At 42.5% G+C, this 19,664-nt stretch overlaps 1 protein-coding gene across 2 annotated transcripts in view; it reads right to left on the reverse strand.

Annotated features, from left to right (window-relative positions):
• LHFPL2 (LHFPL tetraspan subfamily member 2) overlaps nt 1-19,664 on the reverse strand; it is a 125,555-nt gene that overhangs the window by 12,426 nt on the left and 93,465 nt on the right. The window contains exons 1-2 of one of the 2 annotated variants that reach the window (XM_005231069.4): nt 7,247-7,309; nt 6,261-7,045 (exon numbers count right to left, since the gene is read on the reverse strand). In XM_005231069.4, coding sequence (XP_005231126.1) covers nt 6,261-6,690 — 430 coding nt within the window. In that variant the 5' untranslated portion in view covers nt 6,691-7,045; nt 7,247-7,309. Of the gene's footprint in view, nt 1-6,260; nt 7,046-7,246; nt 7,310-19,664 lie in introns of those variants that run through there. The other variant, XM_055790426.1, reaches the window with a different exon arrangement.

Consider the following 19,664-nt stretch of genomic DNA (forward strand, 5'->3'; position numbering starts at 1 on the left):
TTGTACACCAGCAGTGTGCAGGTCATCTGCATTGGGGACAGAAGCAAGACTCAAACCCATCAACTTCCTTCACCACCACACCAGGCACACCAAAGACAGAAGCTAAGCAGAGGTTAGCTCCCCACCTTGTAAGGGCCGCTTTCACCTTTTTTCTTGCATTTGAGTGAAAACATAGAATCTGTTGAGTTTAAATATTCTTCTACTGTTTGCATCCTATATACAAACAGATGCATCGGTTTTGGGTCTGAGGCCTGGAAGCAAAAATCTGATGGAAAGGAAGATGCCACCCTCCCGCTATCCCTCAGGCCCCTCTGGGGGCAGCCAGCACTCTCTCACCCTGCATCGCCAGAGCAGGGATATAAAGAAGTTCTTGGCATCTCACCTACACTGGTGGAGGCAAGAGACTTCAGCATGCATGTGCCACAGTAAAGTATTTCTCAGCAGGTAGCATGAGAATATCACACTGAGCACCGTTTGTTGGAAGATGTTTATGCTTGCTGAGAAAATCAGCTGTCAAACTTGATCACTGAAAACCAACTTTTTATTTTTCTATTCCATTTACAATTTGCTAGGTGTCTATGGGTTCCCACATGCCCATCTTGGTAGCGCAGGAGATGAGCTGACACCAATCTAACAAAACACTGAAATTTTCACTTTACTACTTTAAAGTTACTAATACTCTCCCTCAGGCTCAACAGCAATTTAGCACTTGAACTCAGTTTTCCTTCCCTGGCATACTCCAACACAGCAGTTCCCTCCGCTTGAACTTTCAGCAGCCAACTGTGTATTAGATGTCATGTTGGCATTTGGCCATATAGGTTACAGGAAGCACTATACCGCAGACAGCAAAAGCAGTTCAGACTGTCAGGATTTCCATTAGAAATCCTCCCCCTGCCCCCACCCCCCTCCCCGCCCCGCCTTTCTTCTTTCTTCCCACCCCAAGAATTCAGAATTCTGGCATCAGGAAAGAAAAACTCTGAGCTCAATCCAAGAGGAAATATGCTTTTTGAAAAATGCATGCTCTGCGTTTTAGAATGACAAACAAGAAGCTTCCTTGCCTTCGAGGGCAAAACCACTCTCGCTCAGCACTCCCTGCCTGGGTTCCCCTCCTGAGCAATAGCTTCTGTTGCCTGCAGGAAACAACATGAGTTCACAAGGTACTTTCTTCCTTGCTCACCAGCCTGGCCCTTTTGCATACAAAATAATGCTTTCTTATAGCATGCTGCTGCCTACAACTGAATACTACAACTATCATAACCTTTTGTGTCATGCTCTGTGTGTCTGCAGCTGCATGCCCCTCCACAGCAGCATGCTTCTCCTTCTGCATTTTATCCCCTCTCTGAGCAAAGTCCTGGCCTATCTCCAGCTTCCTCCTCAGTTTCCTCCTCCACAACTCCCAACAGCCTCCTTACCTTCCAGCAGCAGCCCCATGGCCCCATGCATCACAAGCCCATCTTGCACAGCCAGATCCTACTTCATACACCCCCAAAAGCAGCTCCAGATCCTCTTCCCCTTCAGATTATTCCCATCACGCTCTGCTCAGGCCATCTTCCTAATCACCCCGCCTCCCAAACAGAAATTATGACCAATGAGTATAATACGCTGAACTATTTCGTAGTGCAAGAGATACAAAACATACTCTTCCAGCAGCAAAGACAGACTGTTACAGACACAGCTGGCTTCACAGTGGGTTTAACCCCTTCATTTTAGAAAACGGTGAAGTTTCTTTGCATTGGAGTGTAAAGCTGCACTCCTGGCACTTAACTATTGAATCATGAACAGTAATAAAAGAGAAAAAAGTCATGGAAAGGACAGAGGAATGAATGCAGGACAGCTTGTGATATACCTGAAAACAGAAAGTGTTGTGGAAGAGACTTCACTGCCTGTGACTGACCAGGAAAAGCACCACAGGGAAAAACCAGCCTCCCAGAGCCTGGAAAGGAAGAAGCTGAGTCACCCCCCAGCAATGCTGGAGGAGAAACTGATGGATTGCAGGAGGAAAGCCTAAACTTGCAGCATCTGGGACCAAGCAGACAGACTCCAACAAAGTGGCCTGGAGAACCTAATGCTCCCAGCCCACATGCAGTGGCCTTTGAAGACACAAACCTCTGCTCTGTCTGACTGGCCATATATATGTTAAAAGTCGTTAACTGCCAGCAGCCCAGCCTGCTAAGCCACACAGCAAAATGCAGCCAGGCATTCACCTGATCACACCAAAGACACTGCTCGGTGTGCAGCTGGTCTCCTGACTGATGCAACCTGATTTCTACATGTTTGGGGTTTTTTTTCATGCTTCTTTCAGAAACCTGTTTAATCAAGCTGTGTTTGAGCTAGGAGACAGCAGACTGCAAACAAAGTGGTGCGAAGAGGGTGACCCATGAGAGGCCTCCCAGATAAAGCCACCAGCACTCTGGGAAGACTTTAGAGAGGAGCTACTTTACCCCCTCTCGTTAAACCTGCTGGCAGTGCAGCCTCAACTCAGCACAGCAAAGCAGGAGTAACAGAAACTGAACCCTACCACCCTCCTGGCACACGAGCACCCTTTTCGCTCCACTGTCCCCAGAGCCTTCCCAGGCACACGATGGCGTAAGCTCCCCACAAGGAAACACAGGGGCCTGCTGAGGGTTTAAGGTACGTGCTGCTAATTTAGCTTCCAGCAGTCAGGATGTAGCTGGCAGATTGTCGCTCACCTGCCAGCCAGACATGCCGGCTGCGGGGAAGGGCCTGTGTCCACCCTGCCACCGTATCGGGTCGCTCTGCCCAGCCATGCCCTTAAGGGTTAAAAAAGAAATGCCAAGAAAAGTTGGTGATGATGAACTCCATAAAAGAAATTGTGTCAGGGATGGGAGCCAAACCTGGTTTAGGCTCTGTCCTAAGCTCCCCCCCAACTCTCCTTTGAGGCCATATGATGTTTAGATTATATTAGCACCAAAGCAAAGCTTCCAAGCTCAAACAAGGCCTGGAAACACATATGCCAATAGGGGACCACCAGTTGTTTACCTCCTCTAACAACATGATTACTGTGAAAATTCACTTTGAATTGGTTTGTATCAGCTACCGTACAATAACATGCTGCCTCTTCTAGCCTCTGCATTTCAAGCAATTCACACAGCGTAAAAATAGAATACTTTCCCCAAAAATACATTCAAATGAAAGTCTGCCTGGTATTCTTGCTGCTAGGTAGTAATCAACTACTCCGGTACACAGCTCTATTCTTTGCACAGTATTGCAAAGAAAAGATGCTTTTCCAGATGAAACAATCCTCAAACATCTCCAAAAGGTACTGAAGACTCAAAGTAAGTGGTAGGAAGGTCTTGCTCTATAACGAAGGAATTACAGTAGTTTAAACATATTCTTTCTGCCTTTGTATTTCTGATTTTCCACCACAAAAAAACCCAAACAACCAAACCCACCCTCTATGGACCAGATATGTGTATGGCTCCTTCCTGTTGACCTAAATAAGAATTTGCACGTTTGTCCAAGGGCCATAATGATGCTCCTTTCTGTTCTGTAATTTCACCACAGGCATCATCCAGATCACAACCAATGCTGCTAGACCAAAAAGATATATCCGGTGTCTGTTACTGTTTTTTCATTATGAATTCCAGGAACAAATTAACTTGTTGTATGTTTTTAATTATATTAAATCTCCACCACAAAGATACAGAGATTTCAAATGAGATTAAGTCTGCAAGATCCTGAGTTACTGTGGATGACTGTATCATGGGCACATCTCATCTTAGAAAACGAGATGTTTGACATACTTGCAAATACTGGATTGATACAGGTTGATAAACAAAGTGATTTTGTGAATTCTTCTCCCATGCTTATTGAAAACAGAATTGTTCCCATTTGAAAGAATGATCTTACACTTAAAACAATTAAGGCAGGGTTGCGTCTTGCTCTCTGGTCAGGGATTTAGTTTAGCTACCATAATCCCCATACAGATTAACCATGCTGACAACTGTTCTTACTGAACAACTTGTTTAAGCATTTTCCAAAACTTGGGAACTGAGAAAGTTGAAATTAACAGCTGTGATAAGTCATAAGAAAAATAATTTCAACTAAGCAAGCAGATAATGTAATGCTACTGGCACAAAAGTAGCAGCAGACCCAATAAAACTAATCTTGAGAAAACTAGTTGCTAGCCACAAGACGCCTGGCTGCAGATACTGGCAGGCGTACTTCTCATAGCAACAATTTCAGTAAAGTGACCTTCCTATTACCCTGTTTCATGCTGTGTCATTTATCTGAAATACATGAAGGGAAGTACTTCTATCCTTAGTACAACTCAAAAAGGACTGATCTATGCCGTAATACGTTAAGAAGTGCTTTGTCGACTGTGTTGTTCAATTCTTGAGGCCACAAGTCCCATACAAGTACAGCTGGTTTGATAATAAAACATAAAACTGACTTTGCATATATTTTCTCACAAATACATGGTCTCCAGAACAGTATTCTAAGATACAAGAACCTACTTCCTGCTAATCTTGACCTTAGATTAGATATTTTGAGATGGTATCAGGATGGTAAGTAAAGTTACTCTTCCAACAGACCGAAGTCTGACATGCCAATTATCTACTTACGGTGCTAACCAATCTCTCTCATACAAATACCCCTCCAAGAGAAAAGAAGTAATATCATCTCCTGAAAAACAGGTTTCATGAATTATTTCCAAACTACAGGGTAAGAAAGCAAGGAGCTAAAGCTGTCCACTGGCTTAGTCTACACTGCAGAACTGCTTCCTTGTTGCACTGGTTCTGGTAAATTCTGTAAACCAGGAGTGACTACAGCAAAACCTGTAATTTTTATCGACAGAACATTCATCTGCTAACTGTACGCTATCACATGAACAGAAGCATCTTGAGCCAATTTAGGGATCTAATTTTGCCCCAGAAGCACAAACCTTACATTGTGGGTGACATGAAATAAGCAGTACACTTCTATACCAAAGATGCGTGAAGGGGGATGATGATGACAGCCACTGTGCTAGTGCTTCAGGAGTCAGCATCACCGGGGTCCATGACCCAGGCTGCATGTCCTGGAGGGCTGCAGCAGGCAGCAAATTCAGGTTTTGCCTACTTCTCCATGTTATGTTGAGAATAAGCTTATTTTAGGTCTCAACTACACAAATGAAACCAACCAGCTTCACAAAAGTTTGAACACCTGTCATTACACTTCCTGCCTAGGTACGGCCACCACAGGTGCGTTTGGCTGCCTCAGTAGAGGTGAGGAGGGGAGAAGCTGGATTCACATTTTGAGCAAACAAGTTAAATCTCCTAATTTTATAGCAATGAAACCATGTTATGAATTGGAAACATCTGCTTAAGAGCACCACCAAAAGGAAAAGAGGAGGTGACCCTGCTCATTTCCTCCCTCTTCACAGATCTCTGAGGGCTGCCAGAGGTAGGGCAGAAGACCACTATCCTCCTCCAGGACACCACAGGCACACAGCACAAAAGATGAAAACCTGTGTATGGGACAGGCTCTCCCCACAGCTCGCCGGCGAGTACAGAAAGCCAAATACTTCTGTAACTACAGCTGTCCAGTGTCAGTTTGCTAACTCATTTAATCTCTGTAAAATCCATGGCTTTAAGCAGAAACACCAGATCTCTAGAACCAATTCTTTTTTTCAAGCAAAGCACAGCTGATACTTGGGACAATGAAAAGATAAGCTCACTGGGCTGTGTAACTGCAGCTGAACAATAAGCTAGCTAAAGGAATGGTTGCTTGTAAGGCATCGCTTGTCAGGCTCACAGCCTTAAAGGAGGCTGCTTAGCATGAAAACGCTGAAGAACTGGGTGTGCAACTGCAGGCTGTTCTTGTCCCTGGGGTGTTATTTGCTCTCACCACAGTCATAAAGCCTCTGAGACACTGAGAGAACTGCCTTCGGTCCACAGAAAAAGTACTAAAGCAGCGAGAGGGAGATAGACTGCCTTAACATGACTATAAACTTTGTTCTCTGCTGGTAACAAAGGAGAGAAGTTTTTGTTACTGAAAAAAATCCAAGCAGAGGGAAAAAACTGAACAGCAAACAAAAGCAACACTGGTCAGTTCATTTTGGCACACAGGCTACTATTCTCCTGCCAATGTCAATGTAGTACATGCTATAAATTTCAGTTGTGTTTAAATAAACACCAGCATATAGAAACGCTTTGAGTCTGCCTAATGCAGACTGTCTGTCGACAGGGCAGAATCACTGTACTTCAGCTGAATGATCTCAGAATTAAAATCTTTAGTTGCTCTCAAAATACACGTACCTGCAATCCCTTGTAGCAGCCCACAGACATTAAAAATGCTTTTCTTCATAATACTCTGCACACACATAGTAAAGACAGACACGAATGCCACAGCACAGAGAATCACGATTCCCACGGCTAGGAAAATAGCGGTTGCCTGCCAGAACCCACTGGCAATCTCACTGAAGTTTTCAGCGTAAGGACCACAAAGCGTGTCTCGTCTAGAAAGCTGCATGTGGGAGATTCTGGTGCAGCGCCCATAGATGCCCAGCGTCGGATGATAAGGCTCCTGCGACCCCCCTGTTCTGTTATCCACATCCTCGGAGCTTGAAGTCTTTGCTTTGCCAATCAGCCAGTCTGCACTCATGAAAGCGATGAGCTCTGCAAAAGCCACCACAATACTCAGGAGAGTCCACAGCATTGACCGACACGTTACAATAACATGACACATATTGATGTCCAGTGCTTGCGATCAGTGCAGCCAACAGTCTTAAAATCCAGGCACAAGGGGGAAAAAATTAAATAAAGAAAAAAAAAAAAGACAAAGAAAATCACTGTGGCTGCTCTACTTGCTCTTTCAGTTCTCTCACAAAGGCCAAGATGAAATTTGTCTAGAGAAAAAGTGAACAGCCCCAAGTTTTGCAAGCAGTGCAGTCATTTGTTCTCTCCGTTTAGTTCCTCCTTTTTTCTGTCTGGGATGCTGAGCTCTGGAGTGCTCTTCTCTTTCTTAATATTCATACTGGCACATGACGCTGCAGGCTGGGGGGGGAGGCCACAAGGACTGCCCACTGTTTGACATCACACACCTACAAGAAAAAAAAAAGAGACAACACACCAGCAGTGAGAAAAAAATCTTCATTTCCATCCCCACAACGAGCCCCGATCTGGCGCAGATCCACATCAACATGCCAAAGCTCTAACAAGGGCCCATCAGACAGAGCCTGCTGAAAACCTCCTGGGTTTGTCCCACGGGAGTGATTAATCTCTGGCTGCCCAGCCATACTTACAGTATCTGCTCTGCCCCATGCCATTGTGGGTGTTTGTCAAGCACTTAGCAAACCAAGGTCTCAATAACAGCCCTCAGTCCCACCCACTCCTACCACCACACCCCCATCGTCTTCCTCTGGTTGAAATTACCAAGGTTGCTGGCAGTTACCCAGAAAAACGTTCATACATGTTCAAGGAGTTTCACAGACGTGTAGCTCCTGCTTTCAGCTTGGGGAGGCTGCAGGGAGTGCCTCTGGGATGGAAGCCGGGCACAGCTGCGTGTGCCACTGGCACCCGGGTGCAACGGGCAACGAAGGAACCTCGCTCCCACCTTCTGTGCTCCTGCTGACTGCACCTGCGCCAACCCCGGCACAGAGCAGGCACACAGGACCGCAGCTGGGGACGGCCTGCCCCGTGACGTGGTGACATCCCTTTGGAGTGGTGTTTCCCCGGGTTCCATATTCTGCTTTGTACCAGAAAAGCAATCTGCCTGCAGGTACATCACACACCTCGTCTTGAACTGATCCCAACACCAGCAGCTCCTGGTGACTTATGGCACTGTAAGCAGCATTCTGTGGAGAAACGCCCCAGCCACTGCCAAGCGGCCAAGAGCCCTGGCGAGAGCGGTTGCTGGTCAGCCTCGAGCTTCCCAACTCCTCTCAATTCCCCACTTCCACAGTCCTGTGCATGCTGGGACTGCAGCAAAATGTTCCCCAGGGCCTTCCCCGAGCCTTTATGTTGCCTTTCAACAGTAGCTGATGACATTCCCAGAGTTACACTTATCTGAGTACAAGAGGCAATCCAGAGATCACTGCTTCCAACTCAGATCCAAATATTGGTCTCAAAATAACGAACGGGTCATTGCACACGCCTCTGGAGCTGTGTCGCCTGAGGGCAAGGGTGGGAGCAGGAAATGCCCTCATGTTACCCGCTCTGTGATGAGAACGTAGCACTTCCAAGTTTTCCCCACAAAAAAACAAAATAATGACATTGAACTGGAGGGCAAGAGAGTCGAGAACCAGATCTGCACCCCACTGCTGCCAAACACCAACTGGTCGGCAGATGCCAGAAAAACAGACATCCCCAATTCTTTTTCAGCTTTGTCATGTGGTTGGTATTTAATTTCTTAGGAGTTTTGAGTCCAGTGGCAGAATCCTAGTCCCACTGAATGCAAAGTGAAACACATACCCACAACTTCCAACACATTCAGAATTTCATCCAGCAATTTCTACTCCCCTCTGTACTAGTCACAGTGAATCATCTACACGATCTTATCCACATTTCTCTTCCTTGTCTAGATCTGCAGGCTCCTCTGGCGCTAGCAGATACACAGGCTTAAGCTGCTGTCCCAACAACTGAATTGTGTCTCCCCTAGTTCAATGTTTCAGCATTGCCTTAAAAAAAGGCAAAATATATATTAGTTGTGCTTTTAGCCATACTGAGGTAACAGTTCAGCTTGTTTTCCATTTTTTGGGAGAAAGTATGAAGTTTTCAAGCAACCTGACACATTGATGACTCGAATACACCCTTTGTAATAACAGAGAGCTGAAGTGTCAGCCTGCCAAAAAAAAGTTGATTTTCTCAGTATTTCCACTTTAAATAACAACTGGAATGTAGAAGATGTCCACTACAAACCTACATTCTTCTGATGACATCTGCACAATTAAAGATAATTTAATAGAAAATGTCTTTATTTTTTAAGAGAAGTTCCAAAACGCTCTAGAATCTTTATTTCTGTGCAAGCACCACACCTGTGTGAACTCCTCATCTTTGTAATTCCAGGATTTTAACTGAGGTGCAAGAGACAAGAGTTGAACACCCATTACAGTAGTTACTGCTTACTCTGTACCTGCTGAACATAAAATACTGTTTATTGAACACAGACGGGAACAAAGTTCATGTTTACTTAAGTAGGTGGAAACTCCAGATGAATACTGGCAGCCACAAAAACGCGGCACTGATACCAAACATGGGACGCTATATTAGAATCAGAAGAAAAGACCAAACCATGGCATTCTTTTCCATTTGAAATGCAAGTGAAAGAATGAACTGCAGTAACGTTTTAGAACACAGCACCTCCAGAAAAGTCACTGCACAAGTGAAATAGCCTGTCTAAAGATGATACGGAGATTGTGTCAAACCTGAGGACTTCACTGGAACATATACTTCCTTTTTTTGCAACACAGGGAAAATTCACAGCACCTAAAAGTTAGTGAATATCATCAGTAACTACAGCTCAACAGAATATACTTTGCTTTCCAATGAAACTTTCACAATTTGGCTTTCCCCAGGTAACGAGTACTTCATTCTGGTACAAAAATCTATCTCCAGTGCAATGTCCCCTTACCCATGGGAGAACTTCTGCATAAATTTATTCTTGCACTAGGGATACCCTCAAAAGGGAGCATCACTCACCTACAACTCCTTTTTGTGAGCAGACAAACAGAAACATAGGAAGTAGGATGGCAAGACCAGACGAGGGGCAGGGGCCAGTCTCCTACAACTCCTTTTTGTGAGCAGATGGACAGAAAATATATGCAGTAGGATGGCGCACAGCCCAGGAAGGGCCAGGGGCATTTCTTCTTTGTGAGACTTAGGAAGGAAAGATTGCTTATAAAAGTACTGGACATAAGTTACAGCTCAGTCACACTTGTGTAGTTAACCTTTTCCTTCCAAGACACCCCACCCCAAGTTTCTAAATGATCCTAACCAATTCTCACTCGGCTCCAACAACATGTTTATGCCATACATCAAAGTGTTTCCAGCTACAGCCCGTGCTAAATAACTGCTTCATGAAGCTTCTCTCCAGCACACTGCTCATCCCTTTTCTTCCATTTTTGCTCAAGAGAAACTCAAGGTAGGTCCTTGTGAGGCTGAAAAGTGGCTGTTTAGTCCTTCTCTCAGTTTCCCATTCTTTGACAAGTTTTTTCCATGACAGAAACTGTATGTTCTTCACAGCATGCCACTATCCACTTCTGACTGACTGTAAAAATATTTGCTTTGACAGCACACATTCAAAATATACAACAGATCTTTAAGCCCTTTGGTATTAACTCATTCAAAACAATTCTTGCTGAGGAAGCAGATGAGAGAAAGTAGGCTCGCCCCTTAAGCATTTGGGCCTCCCCCTATTTTTACTATTGCGTTCAATTGTACAGGTGTGGAAGGAGACCATTTGTACTGGGGGAGCGGGTGCCCCTGGAGGAAACATCCCCGCATGGCAAGCGCCCATGTGAGCCACACACTACAGCAGCTCCCCAGCACAAGGGTCTCAGCAGCACCATCCCACCCCACCACAAAACCCACCGTTCCTCAGCTGGGCAGCACAGCTCTTGGGACAGATCCAAACTACACCTTCAGCCTCATTTACTCTGCTCCCTGCACACAGTCACGGTCAGGCTCCAGATTAAGTGGAGTCTGACACTGTGAAAAGGTATCAGTAAGAACATCGGATCCTCACAGCATTCAGAGAGAATAAAATTCAGTTCCTAAATGCATTTTAAGCTAACCAACCATCTTAAAATATCACTAAAACTTTCTTCCTCTTTAGATGTATTTTTGACAGTCAGATACTTTACCTCAAGTTATACTTTCACATCACCAGCTAAGCCTATTCAATTACTGCCTTTTGCTACACAACATTGCTATATACTAAGTACATAAATAACATCTATTTTTCTAAACTAGATGAAGAAACACACTTCCCTCCATTTTGCTTACACTGCCAAACCCAGAAAGTCATAAGCTGATCCAAATTATAATATCTGAATTAAGGCTTTGATTTTAGAGGTGTTGAACTGCAAGGTTTTGCTTTTGCATACCAGGCTGACAGAAAGGAACAGCTGCAAAGTTCAAATTCAAGTCAATCACAAGCGACGTAGGAGAGACTTGCAAGTATCTTCAGAACAACGTTATGGCCATCCTTCATGCTTCCTTTAAGGTCTGACTGAAGACAGGGACTCAGACTAAACCCTACAGTTCAGCTTTTGTCCTTCCCAGCCTGGTTCTGTCAGCTCGAGAGTGAGAATACATCATTTTCAGATAAGTGGCTTTTAGCTTGGCTTAAACAAACAGGCCACACAGACTGCTGAAACAGTCCCAATTTATAAAATAAATCCAGACACAATTAGACATTTTCTTCTAAAGCTTGCTACAGTCCAAAGCACAGCTACACAGAGGAGTTTCTAAACCTTGTTTACAATACACAAGCTCGAGCATCTCATAACCCAAAATGTGCATATCTTAGAAGCCAGGGTTCTGCTTTCTCTGAAACATTGTTCATTAGCAGTTATAAACACTATGAAAATGCTCTGAACTGTGAGAGTGTAAGTGGCTCCTATTTATGTTGATGTTTGCAGACTAATTATTTAAAACAAACAGAAAGAGGCTTACACACCAGGACTCAATTACCTCAACTGACCCCCACCCAGGTCAACATGAGCTTCCACTTTATGCACTTCCATCCTTACGTGTTACTGGATAAGCAAGCTAGTCTACTGTGAGCTCACCCTGCCTGGCAGTGAGGCAGCCACCAAACCACATAGGCAGGAGGGACAGCACTTCAACAATGTGAGATGAGCATCGGAGATTATTCATTTTCCGCATGATGATAAATGGAGTAAAAAATCTCCCCCTCCCGCTTGGTCCCCCCAGGAGCTGCTGCTCAGGAGGAGAAGGCAGGCTCCTGCCAACTTCCACGCAGTCTTCAAAGCAGCAGACCACACGCTGAGCAGCATTTCTCAGGAGACACCACCATGAACACCAATTCACCTTGCTGAACATGCACCTCTGCATTTCTGTCCACACACACTTGTAGGTGACTCACAAATGTAGGAAAAGGTATGTTTGTCACATTCTCCTGTCACAAATGAACAGGTACAACAATTACTACTTAAGGAAAGACAAGTTGTCCTAAAAGGTTTGGAGTATGCTTTCTCTGCAGACCACGAGGAACTCTGCTGGCACTGGTTCCTGGTAAGCACTGCATACTCACCACAGGAAGCACCTTGACCAAGAACTGGGAAGGACACTTGGCTACTTCAGTGTCTCTCTGTTTTGTTTTTTAAATGCAACACATTTCAAAGTCATAAAAAATATTCAGGGTCAAATAACAAACCAGGAGAAAGTGCTTTAGAAGTGAACTGGTTGCATAGCTTCAGACAAACAGCAGAGAACAAGCAAAGAATTCCCTCCCCCCCCCCCCCTTCGGATTTTCACCAAATTATTGCCTACTGAAACAACACTCCAGAGCAGAGATTTTTACTTGAAGAACAAAAAGCAAACCTTTGATTAGTCATCACTTGTGAATTAAAGGAGTAAACATTTGCATATCTCATAAATATTTAACTGTGATAAACCTGCACAGGCATATTAATGAGTGCATTATTGTGACAGGCTGTTGAAAACAGGCCATACTCTATTCATAGACAGATGCATTTCGCTGGTAATAGAAGGAATGTAGACTTACAATGCATCATATCTTGTTCTTGTTGGCACAATATAAGATGTGAAAAATAACAAAAAGCAGAACAGTTAAAACTCACTGGAGTATCCTTGCCTTTCATCTGAATTATGCCCTATTTACTTCAGCTTTTTCCTCTATCAAAGGCAGAACCTGTAGATGTAAAATCTTAAACTATCACTCGCATGCCCAAATTCTATGTAAGCCAACAGGTAAAAAATAAACAAACAAACAAGGGAAAAAAAATGCTGTCAGTGACTGTTGCTCTCCTATGGCTGCACTTGAGATGGTTGTTCCATCCCATCTTGCAAGTGGGCTTCTTCCTATCCTGCTATGGAAAATGTCATCTAATTACAGGTGGATTTGTTCCTAGAATATATCACTGTAAAAGAAATGAATATAAAACTTATTTCCAACTTTTTTTTTTTTAGAAAAAAAGCAGTTGAAATGTACTATACTCTTTCTGACCTCATTAAAAGCTGTGGCAAAACTCCCACTGACTTTAATGGGGCCAATACATCACTGAAATATCACTAGAAGACTGAGACTTTCCAAATTTTTAGACCAGCTGCAGGGGAGGTTTAAACACAGGATTCATTTCCCTCTTCCTTCATCCAGACAAAACTTTGCTTATTGCCCCCCCACTAAGAGCACATCAAGCTAACTCAGATTTCCAGCATCTCCCCTGAACCACAAATTCTGAGGCAGGAGATTTGTTCCATTGCTCCCTATTTATTGACTTAGAAAATTCCTTAAATCTACAGTCATTACGTTGTGTTTTGAAAACTTACTCAAGATCTTTTGCAATTCCAAAATTTATTAAAACCTATGAGGCTCAGGAAGGCTAATGTGTAGCATTTCTATTGTTGCTATCTCAAGAGAAAATTACACATCACATAAAAAATCATCACTAAGGGAGCAATCTTGGCTACAATTAGTGATAGCCTAACTGCTCAGGAATTTACCAGCTGGGAGTGGAATTGAGAATTTCCTTTCCTACTTGATTCCCCACTAGCTCACTGAAGTCTCAGTCTTCAAGAGTCTCATCTGAAGCCCCCTTTCTTGGTCACCTACAACATCCCATTAAGTGGACCCAAATAATTCATTGTACTGTGATTACTTCTTACAACTCTTAACTATGGCTTCTACGGGACTTTGGTGGGGGAGAAAGGGTGGTCAGGAGGAAAATGGGACGTCAGAAGGAAAGTACTACTAATATTTGGTAGCAAACAAATCCTTGGTATTTTTATACTAAGGATTTTTACTTTAAAAGGAAGCTAGGGTTTGGCTGTCTAAATAGTTAATAGTGGGTGTATGAGCTAGCTAGAGTGTCAGCCCCAAAAAACTTGGAATCCGTGCTTGTTGTAAAAAGCAATTCAGTCCCATGAGTTCATCATGACAGATTTGGAACTACTGTTAATAATTTATGAATATTGTATTAAGATATTTATTATACTAATGTACTGGCTATTGTTTAATATGAGGCTGGTGAGAAAAACAGGCAGGAAAGGAAAGAATGACTCAGTTATGCCACTTCTCAGCAAACTCTGGAGAACTGCTTACTAAAAAGACAATACTGAGACAGGAAAAGCCTCGCAAACAGCAGATCAAAGATGTGAGGACTGTTTCGGAAGGAACAGTCTCTCAAATCAAAGGGAAGAGAAGGGAAGAGAAGCTGTTTTGGACAAACAACCTTCAGAAAAAGGCACTTACTGGAGGTGCCTGTTGAAGTTAGGCCAACAGGGGACACCATATTGGGCCCCTCATTTGCCTTTAGGCAAAGCAGACACCACTGCAAACAGCCTTGGTTCTTTCTATGAAGGAAACTGCTTCAGTTAACTCTTGAAGGGAAACCACGTGCGTTCACATTTGTGGCTGCATTAGTTAGCACAGCAATCACAAAGGTTATAGATCTCCAGCCTGCCTGAATGGCCCTGGATGCGTCATTCCTCTGCTGAGACCAGACCCAAGGCTGTAGACCTGAGGACTGCCCTTCGCAAGCAGGAAGGACCCAGAGGTGTTTGCACTGCTACTCACTGCATATGCTAGTAAAAAATCTTCCCAGTCCTTCCAGAAAGCTACCAGTTAGCAAGTCACCTCCACAGGCATTGACTGTTCCCCAGGCTCATGATGTGTAATGTTCTCGGAAAGGATGGGCTTTTGGCAGAACAGGATGCACTTTGGATCTGGGCCATACAGCTCAAGCAAACTACCTGGCTATGATACCAATGACAGGTAAGATGGAGAACCTATCATGTTTCAAATTGTATGTACCCATTTATGTTCCTCGTGTTTCAAACTGGAAGTGAAATGTCCTTCAAAAATAATCAATACAGATGAGCAGCTCAGCACACTAAAGCATACAAATGTGTGTACGTGACAGGAACACCTTCATTGAGCACACACTGACTTTTCATTCTACTGGAGACGAGGAGAACCAGTAGTGACTCAGGTAACTGAAAAGGGTCATGATGGATCAGAGCTGCCATATTTCCGTACTGGAAAGGCAAGTAGACATCTGAAATATCTGGGCACCACACACAACAGCAAACTTGAAAAAACTGCCTGCAAATCCTTTCATCTAGTCTGGAAAAATGCAAAGTACTCAGAGAAAAAGAGACATACAGTATCTTTGTGAACATCTACTGAATGTGAGCTTTAACTGTTATTAATGGCTAAACTTTTAACCATGGCCAAGACAGAACTGAAACGAGATGTTTCTGATACTGCATATTTCATTAATTAATAATGACAGGAATGTTGTGTGCAGTTGGGATCTCTAGACTTTAAAATGGAAGCTCACTGCAAACAGCTCAGAAAGATCTGAACTAGTAATTCAAATTCTGCAAACCCCATTTTAGAGCAAGAAACAAAAACCCAATGATTTATTTTAGCAACTGGATTTAATTCTAAAGCCAAGACTGGACATACTTCTACAAGCTGAGCCATGTACAAAATTCTAGCTTGTTTTATGCATTTTGACTTGCTAGACTGGGTATTAGTAACAGTCCTCTTCTGTCTTTAAAATGTATACGACTGTGAAAATGAGTAACTCATAAAAAATTTTAAAAGCTGACAAGAGCTAGAGGGAAAAACAATCTTTACCTTTCTCAGATTCACTTCCTCTGAAAATGCTCTATCACCTCTCTGTCACTGATGTCCTGTGGTTTGTGTCACAGCAGCACTTAATGGTGCAAACTAAAACTGAACATGTGTGGATACACGCATATAGGTAAGGTAGTGCTACACCTTCCTGCTACACATAGGAAAAATTAAAGGAAGAAGGCATTATTAATCATCCCAGTTTTCCGGCGATGTTCCTGAGTCATAAAACAAAGTCTATAGCAATACTGGGAACTGAACATGAATGCTGCCAATGCCAATCCTAAAACTTCGGGTGTTTGATACACCCCTCAGTGTCATGCACTGTGTCATCCACTTCTCTTGTCATCCTTCAAACACAAACCTCAGCTATTCCTCTATCACTGTTTATCACCAGCCCTGACACACTGCCTGCAAAGTTACTCCTCCTTCTCCATCAAGTATGACCATGGAAAAATGATACTAAATGAAATCATCCTATCTCCAACAGTAACTTTTGATTTTCTTGGTCACAGAGAAACAGTTTTGTTATTAAACTGTACTGTTTTTCCTACTACACTGTTGAAATAGATAACTTCCATAGCAACATGCCACAACAGCTTGTCCATCATTATCAGGAAGTACAAATTCATCTGCAAAGAAACAAATTTACCTCTGCAACTACCCTTATCAACCTGCTTCAGAGAAGAACGTAACTTCAGTCACAACATCCCCTATAGGGCATGATTCTGCCCACATGCATATCTTATCGAAGAGAACAAAGCTACAGGGCAACGGCAGATATTCAACAGGTCCCTCAAGGTTACAGGTAACAGACTTACTTCAGGACAGCCAGCCTTTTTATGTATTGGGTTGGTGAGTTTTCTTTTTAAAGCTTTCACTGACATTAAATCTTTTGAAAGCAAATGCAATCTAAAAACTACCATAAATTTGGCATGTGGTTGTAGTGCAAAGCTCTTGATTATGTCTTCCCCACTCGAAAATGCAAATAAATAAACCTGCAGAGCTGCAGATCTCCCAATGCCTGAAAAGTCATGTACTATTAAGAAAAAATCCCTGCATACTACCAGCTTGAAGAAAATCTGTCTGCTTTGTAAGTTTCAAACATTCAATTGGATTCTGAAAATGATCCTTAAAGATAAGATTGTGCACTAGATTTTCTTGCTGCATTTCAAGCTCTATATAAATACAGAGCTTCAGTGCAAAATTAAAAGTACAGTGTACATACACAGCACAAGAAACACTTTCATTAACTGTTCATCATGCAACTTGCTGTTTCAAATCCAATCTATACAGTGCACTGCATTTTGTAAATTGAGAATGGCAATCCTTAGCATGAGTTGGTTCTTTAAAAGACATGGTTGCAAATTATAAATTTTATCTTCCACTTCCTAATAAATACCCTCTAGAAAATCAGCTCATTTAATCAGGGACAAAATTAAGCAGATATGAATAAATCATTAACAGCATTTATAAAATGGAAAGAAAATATGGTAATACAGACCAGACATTTAAACATTTATCAGAATTTTACTCAGAAACTTATCTCATGAATCCACAAAGACCATTCAGTATCACAGCTTAAGCTGTGCACAGTGCCAACATTTGCATATATTCCAGTTCACAGTATTCTCCTCAAACACATATCTCAGTTGTGTTCTGAATAAACTTCCAAGTTCACGTAGCTGCACATTTATCTCTGTCTCAGGTGGGTAGAACATGGTCTTCTACCAATCCTTGCCTATTTGTTTATTTTAAGACTGTAGAATTAATAGTTCAGATAAAGCAATCCAATCATCAAAACCATTTGAGCCTAAAATGGAATGTAATGAGCAAAACAATATTTTCTCAGTTTTTGTCTTTTTCAGGATGCTTAGCTCTATGTTCTCTTGCTGTTGAGTAAAAAAGTTATGAGATTAGCCCAAAGCATCAAGGGAGAGAAAAGAAAGAAAAAATTAAAATAGACTACTTAAACACATGCATGTTGAGAGCAAAAGGCCAATGCTATAATATCTGCAGCTGGTTTCCTTTGCCAGCAGGGTTTTGTTTTGTTTTGTTTTTAATGAAGCACTGCTTAATGTACTGAAATGCCTTCCAATGATTGCTGCTCATTACTAAGCTTCAGATCTCTGATAATGCCTAAAATCTTGCTATTTGACACAGTTACAAGTTTTATCTTGTGTGTATATATATATATATAGTACAAAAACTTGGAAACATTGTCTCCTTGCAAAACAACTTTCCATTCTTCCTGCCTAAAGACTGAATCAGGAGATTTATCTATTTTTCATTATAGCAGGAAAAAGATTAGGGGACACCAGAGATCTTATTTTATTTAGTTAACCAGTAAAAATACCTACATAAAAAGCTGAACTTCAAAAACTATCATCTTAAAGCATTAAGAAAAAAAATGTTACAAATTCAACAATCCACTGAATAAATCAAAATGGAAACAAAGCAGCTTCAATGCACATCCAGACCCCTGCCAGCCTCCACGCACTGTTGGATGAGTAGTGTCTGCAACACACGCAGGTATCATCAGCTTGGCACCTACTGTGACAAAATGGCACATCAGGCTCCCCTTGCATATCTGTATGACAAGGAATACAATTCTACATGAAATTGGACATAACATTAATTAATCTGTGTTCAGTGAATGCCATCTTCAAAAAAGTAAGGAGTTATTTCTTTCAGGGTGTTGTTTTTCTTTTAAACTTTAATTCATTGTCTACAGTAAGAGTGGACAGATCAGTTTGGTGTTTTGTATAGGATAAATTCCAAAAATACACCGGTTGGTGTACATTACACTTTCTGCACTAGGGTAAAACAGAGCTTTCAAAGTTAAAAAACAAAACACAAACAGGTTGAACCAACCATTTCAGCCCTTGCTCCTGGAATCATTTTCATCTGTGTATTCTCTGAGTTGTCAAGATTGCACAAGAGTAAAATAGTAGAAGCTCTCAAAGCTTTTTGCTGGACCCTGGTCCATTTGTAGTACAGCCAAAAGATGCCAAAAGATTTAACTGGTCAGACTCATTTGGATAATGATTTCATCTGAATTGAAACTGCGAAAATACCAAGTGAACTGAGATGATGTAACTGCTGTTGCAAAATCTAGATTCTTCTGTAGCTCTCCTAGAAAGAGGGGTTTGTTGCAAGACAGAGATGAGAGACTTAACGCAGATGCTCCTGGGGATGCACCCAGAGGCTGGTTGGTACACATGCACAGCTAGGTCAGAGCTGTCGGCAGTGCTGCAGCAGCCTCTTGGCAGCTGTGCTCTCCTAGCTGCAGTTGGTGCCCTGTGCCCTTACTGGTTCTGTCCTTGTAGGGCCAAGATCCACCTCGACTGCCCACCTTTTTATTTGGAAATACTTGCCATGTACCAGGCTTTCACAGCGAAACTGTTGCCACTGGCTTTGTTACTGGTGGCATCTGCACTGCTGGTGATGCCTGCACTGGTATTGAGTCTTTTGGTAGCAATATTTTAAGATGTTGTCTGAGCAGCTCTAGATAGAGCACTAGAAAACACAACTTAAACTTTACCAAAATAGACAGGTTTATTATCCCTGGACTGGAAGAGACCTAATACAGATTGCTGCAGGAGATGAATGGCAATTGTGTTTGTCTGTGTTTAAAGACTGTGCCACTGACTACAAGAACACACAAGTTTGTTTACTGCACATGTTATTCCCAAGAAAGGAAAGAACTACTTTGTTCCTTTTCCACTACAACCAAAATCTGCTATCCTATTCAGGGAAGGGAATATAAAAGGCAGAAGATATTGAGCAAGTCATCCCTGTTTTTCTCAGTAGGGTGCTGCTAAACAGTTATTTTTGAATGGTTTCAAAACGAAGCTTAGGGTAATTCCTGCCTT

Source organism: Falco peregrinus, chromosome Z (assembly GCF_023634155.1).
Source record: "Falco peregrinus isolate bFalPer1 chromosome Z, bFalPer1.pri, whole genome shotgun sequence".
Taxonomy (NCBI): Eukaryota; Metazoa; Chordata; class Aves; order Falconiformes; family Falconidae; genus Falco; species Falco peregrinus.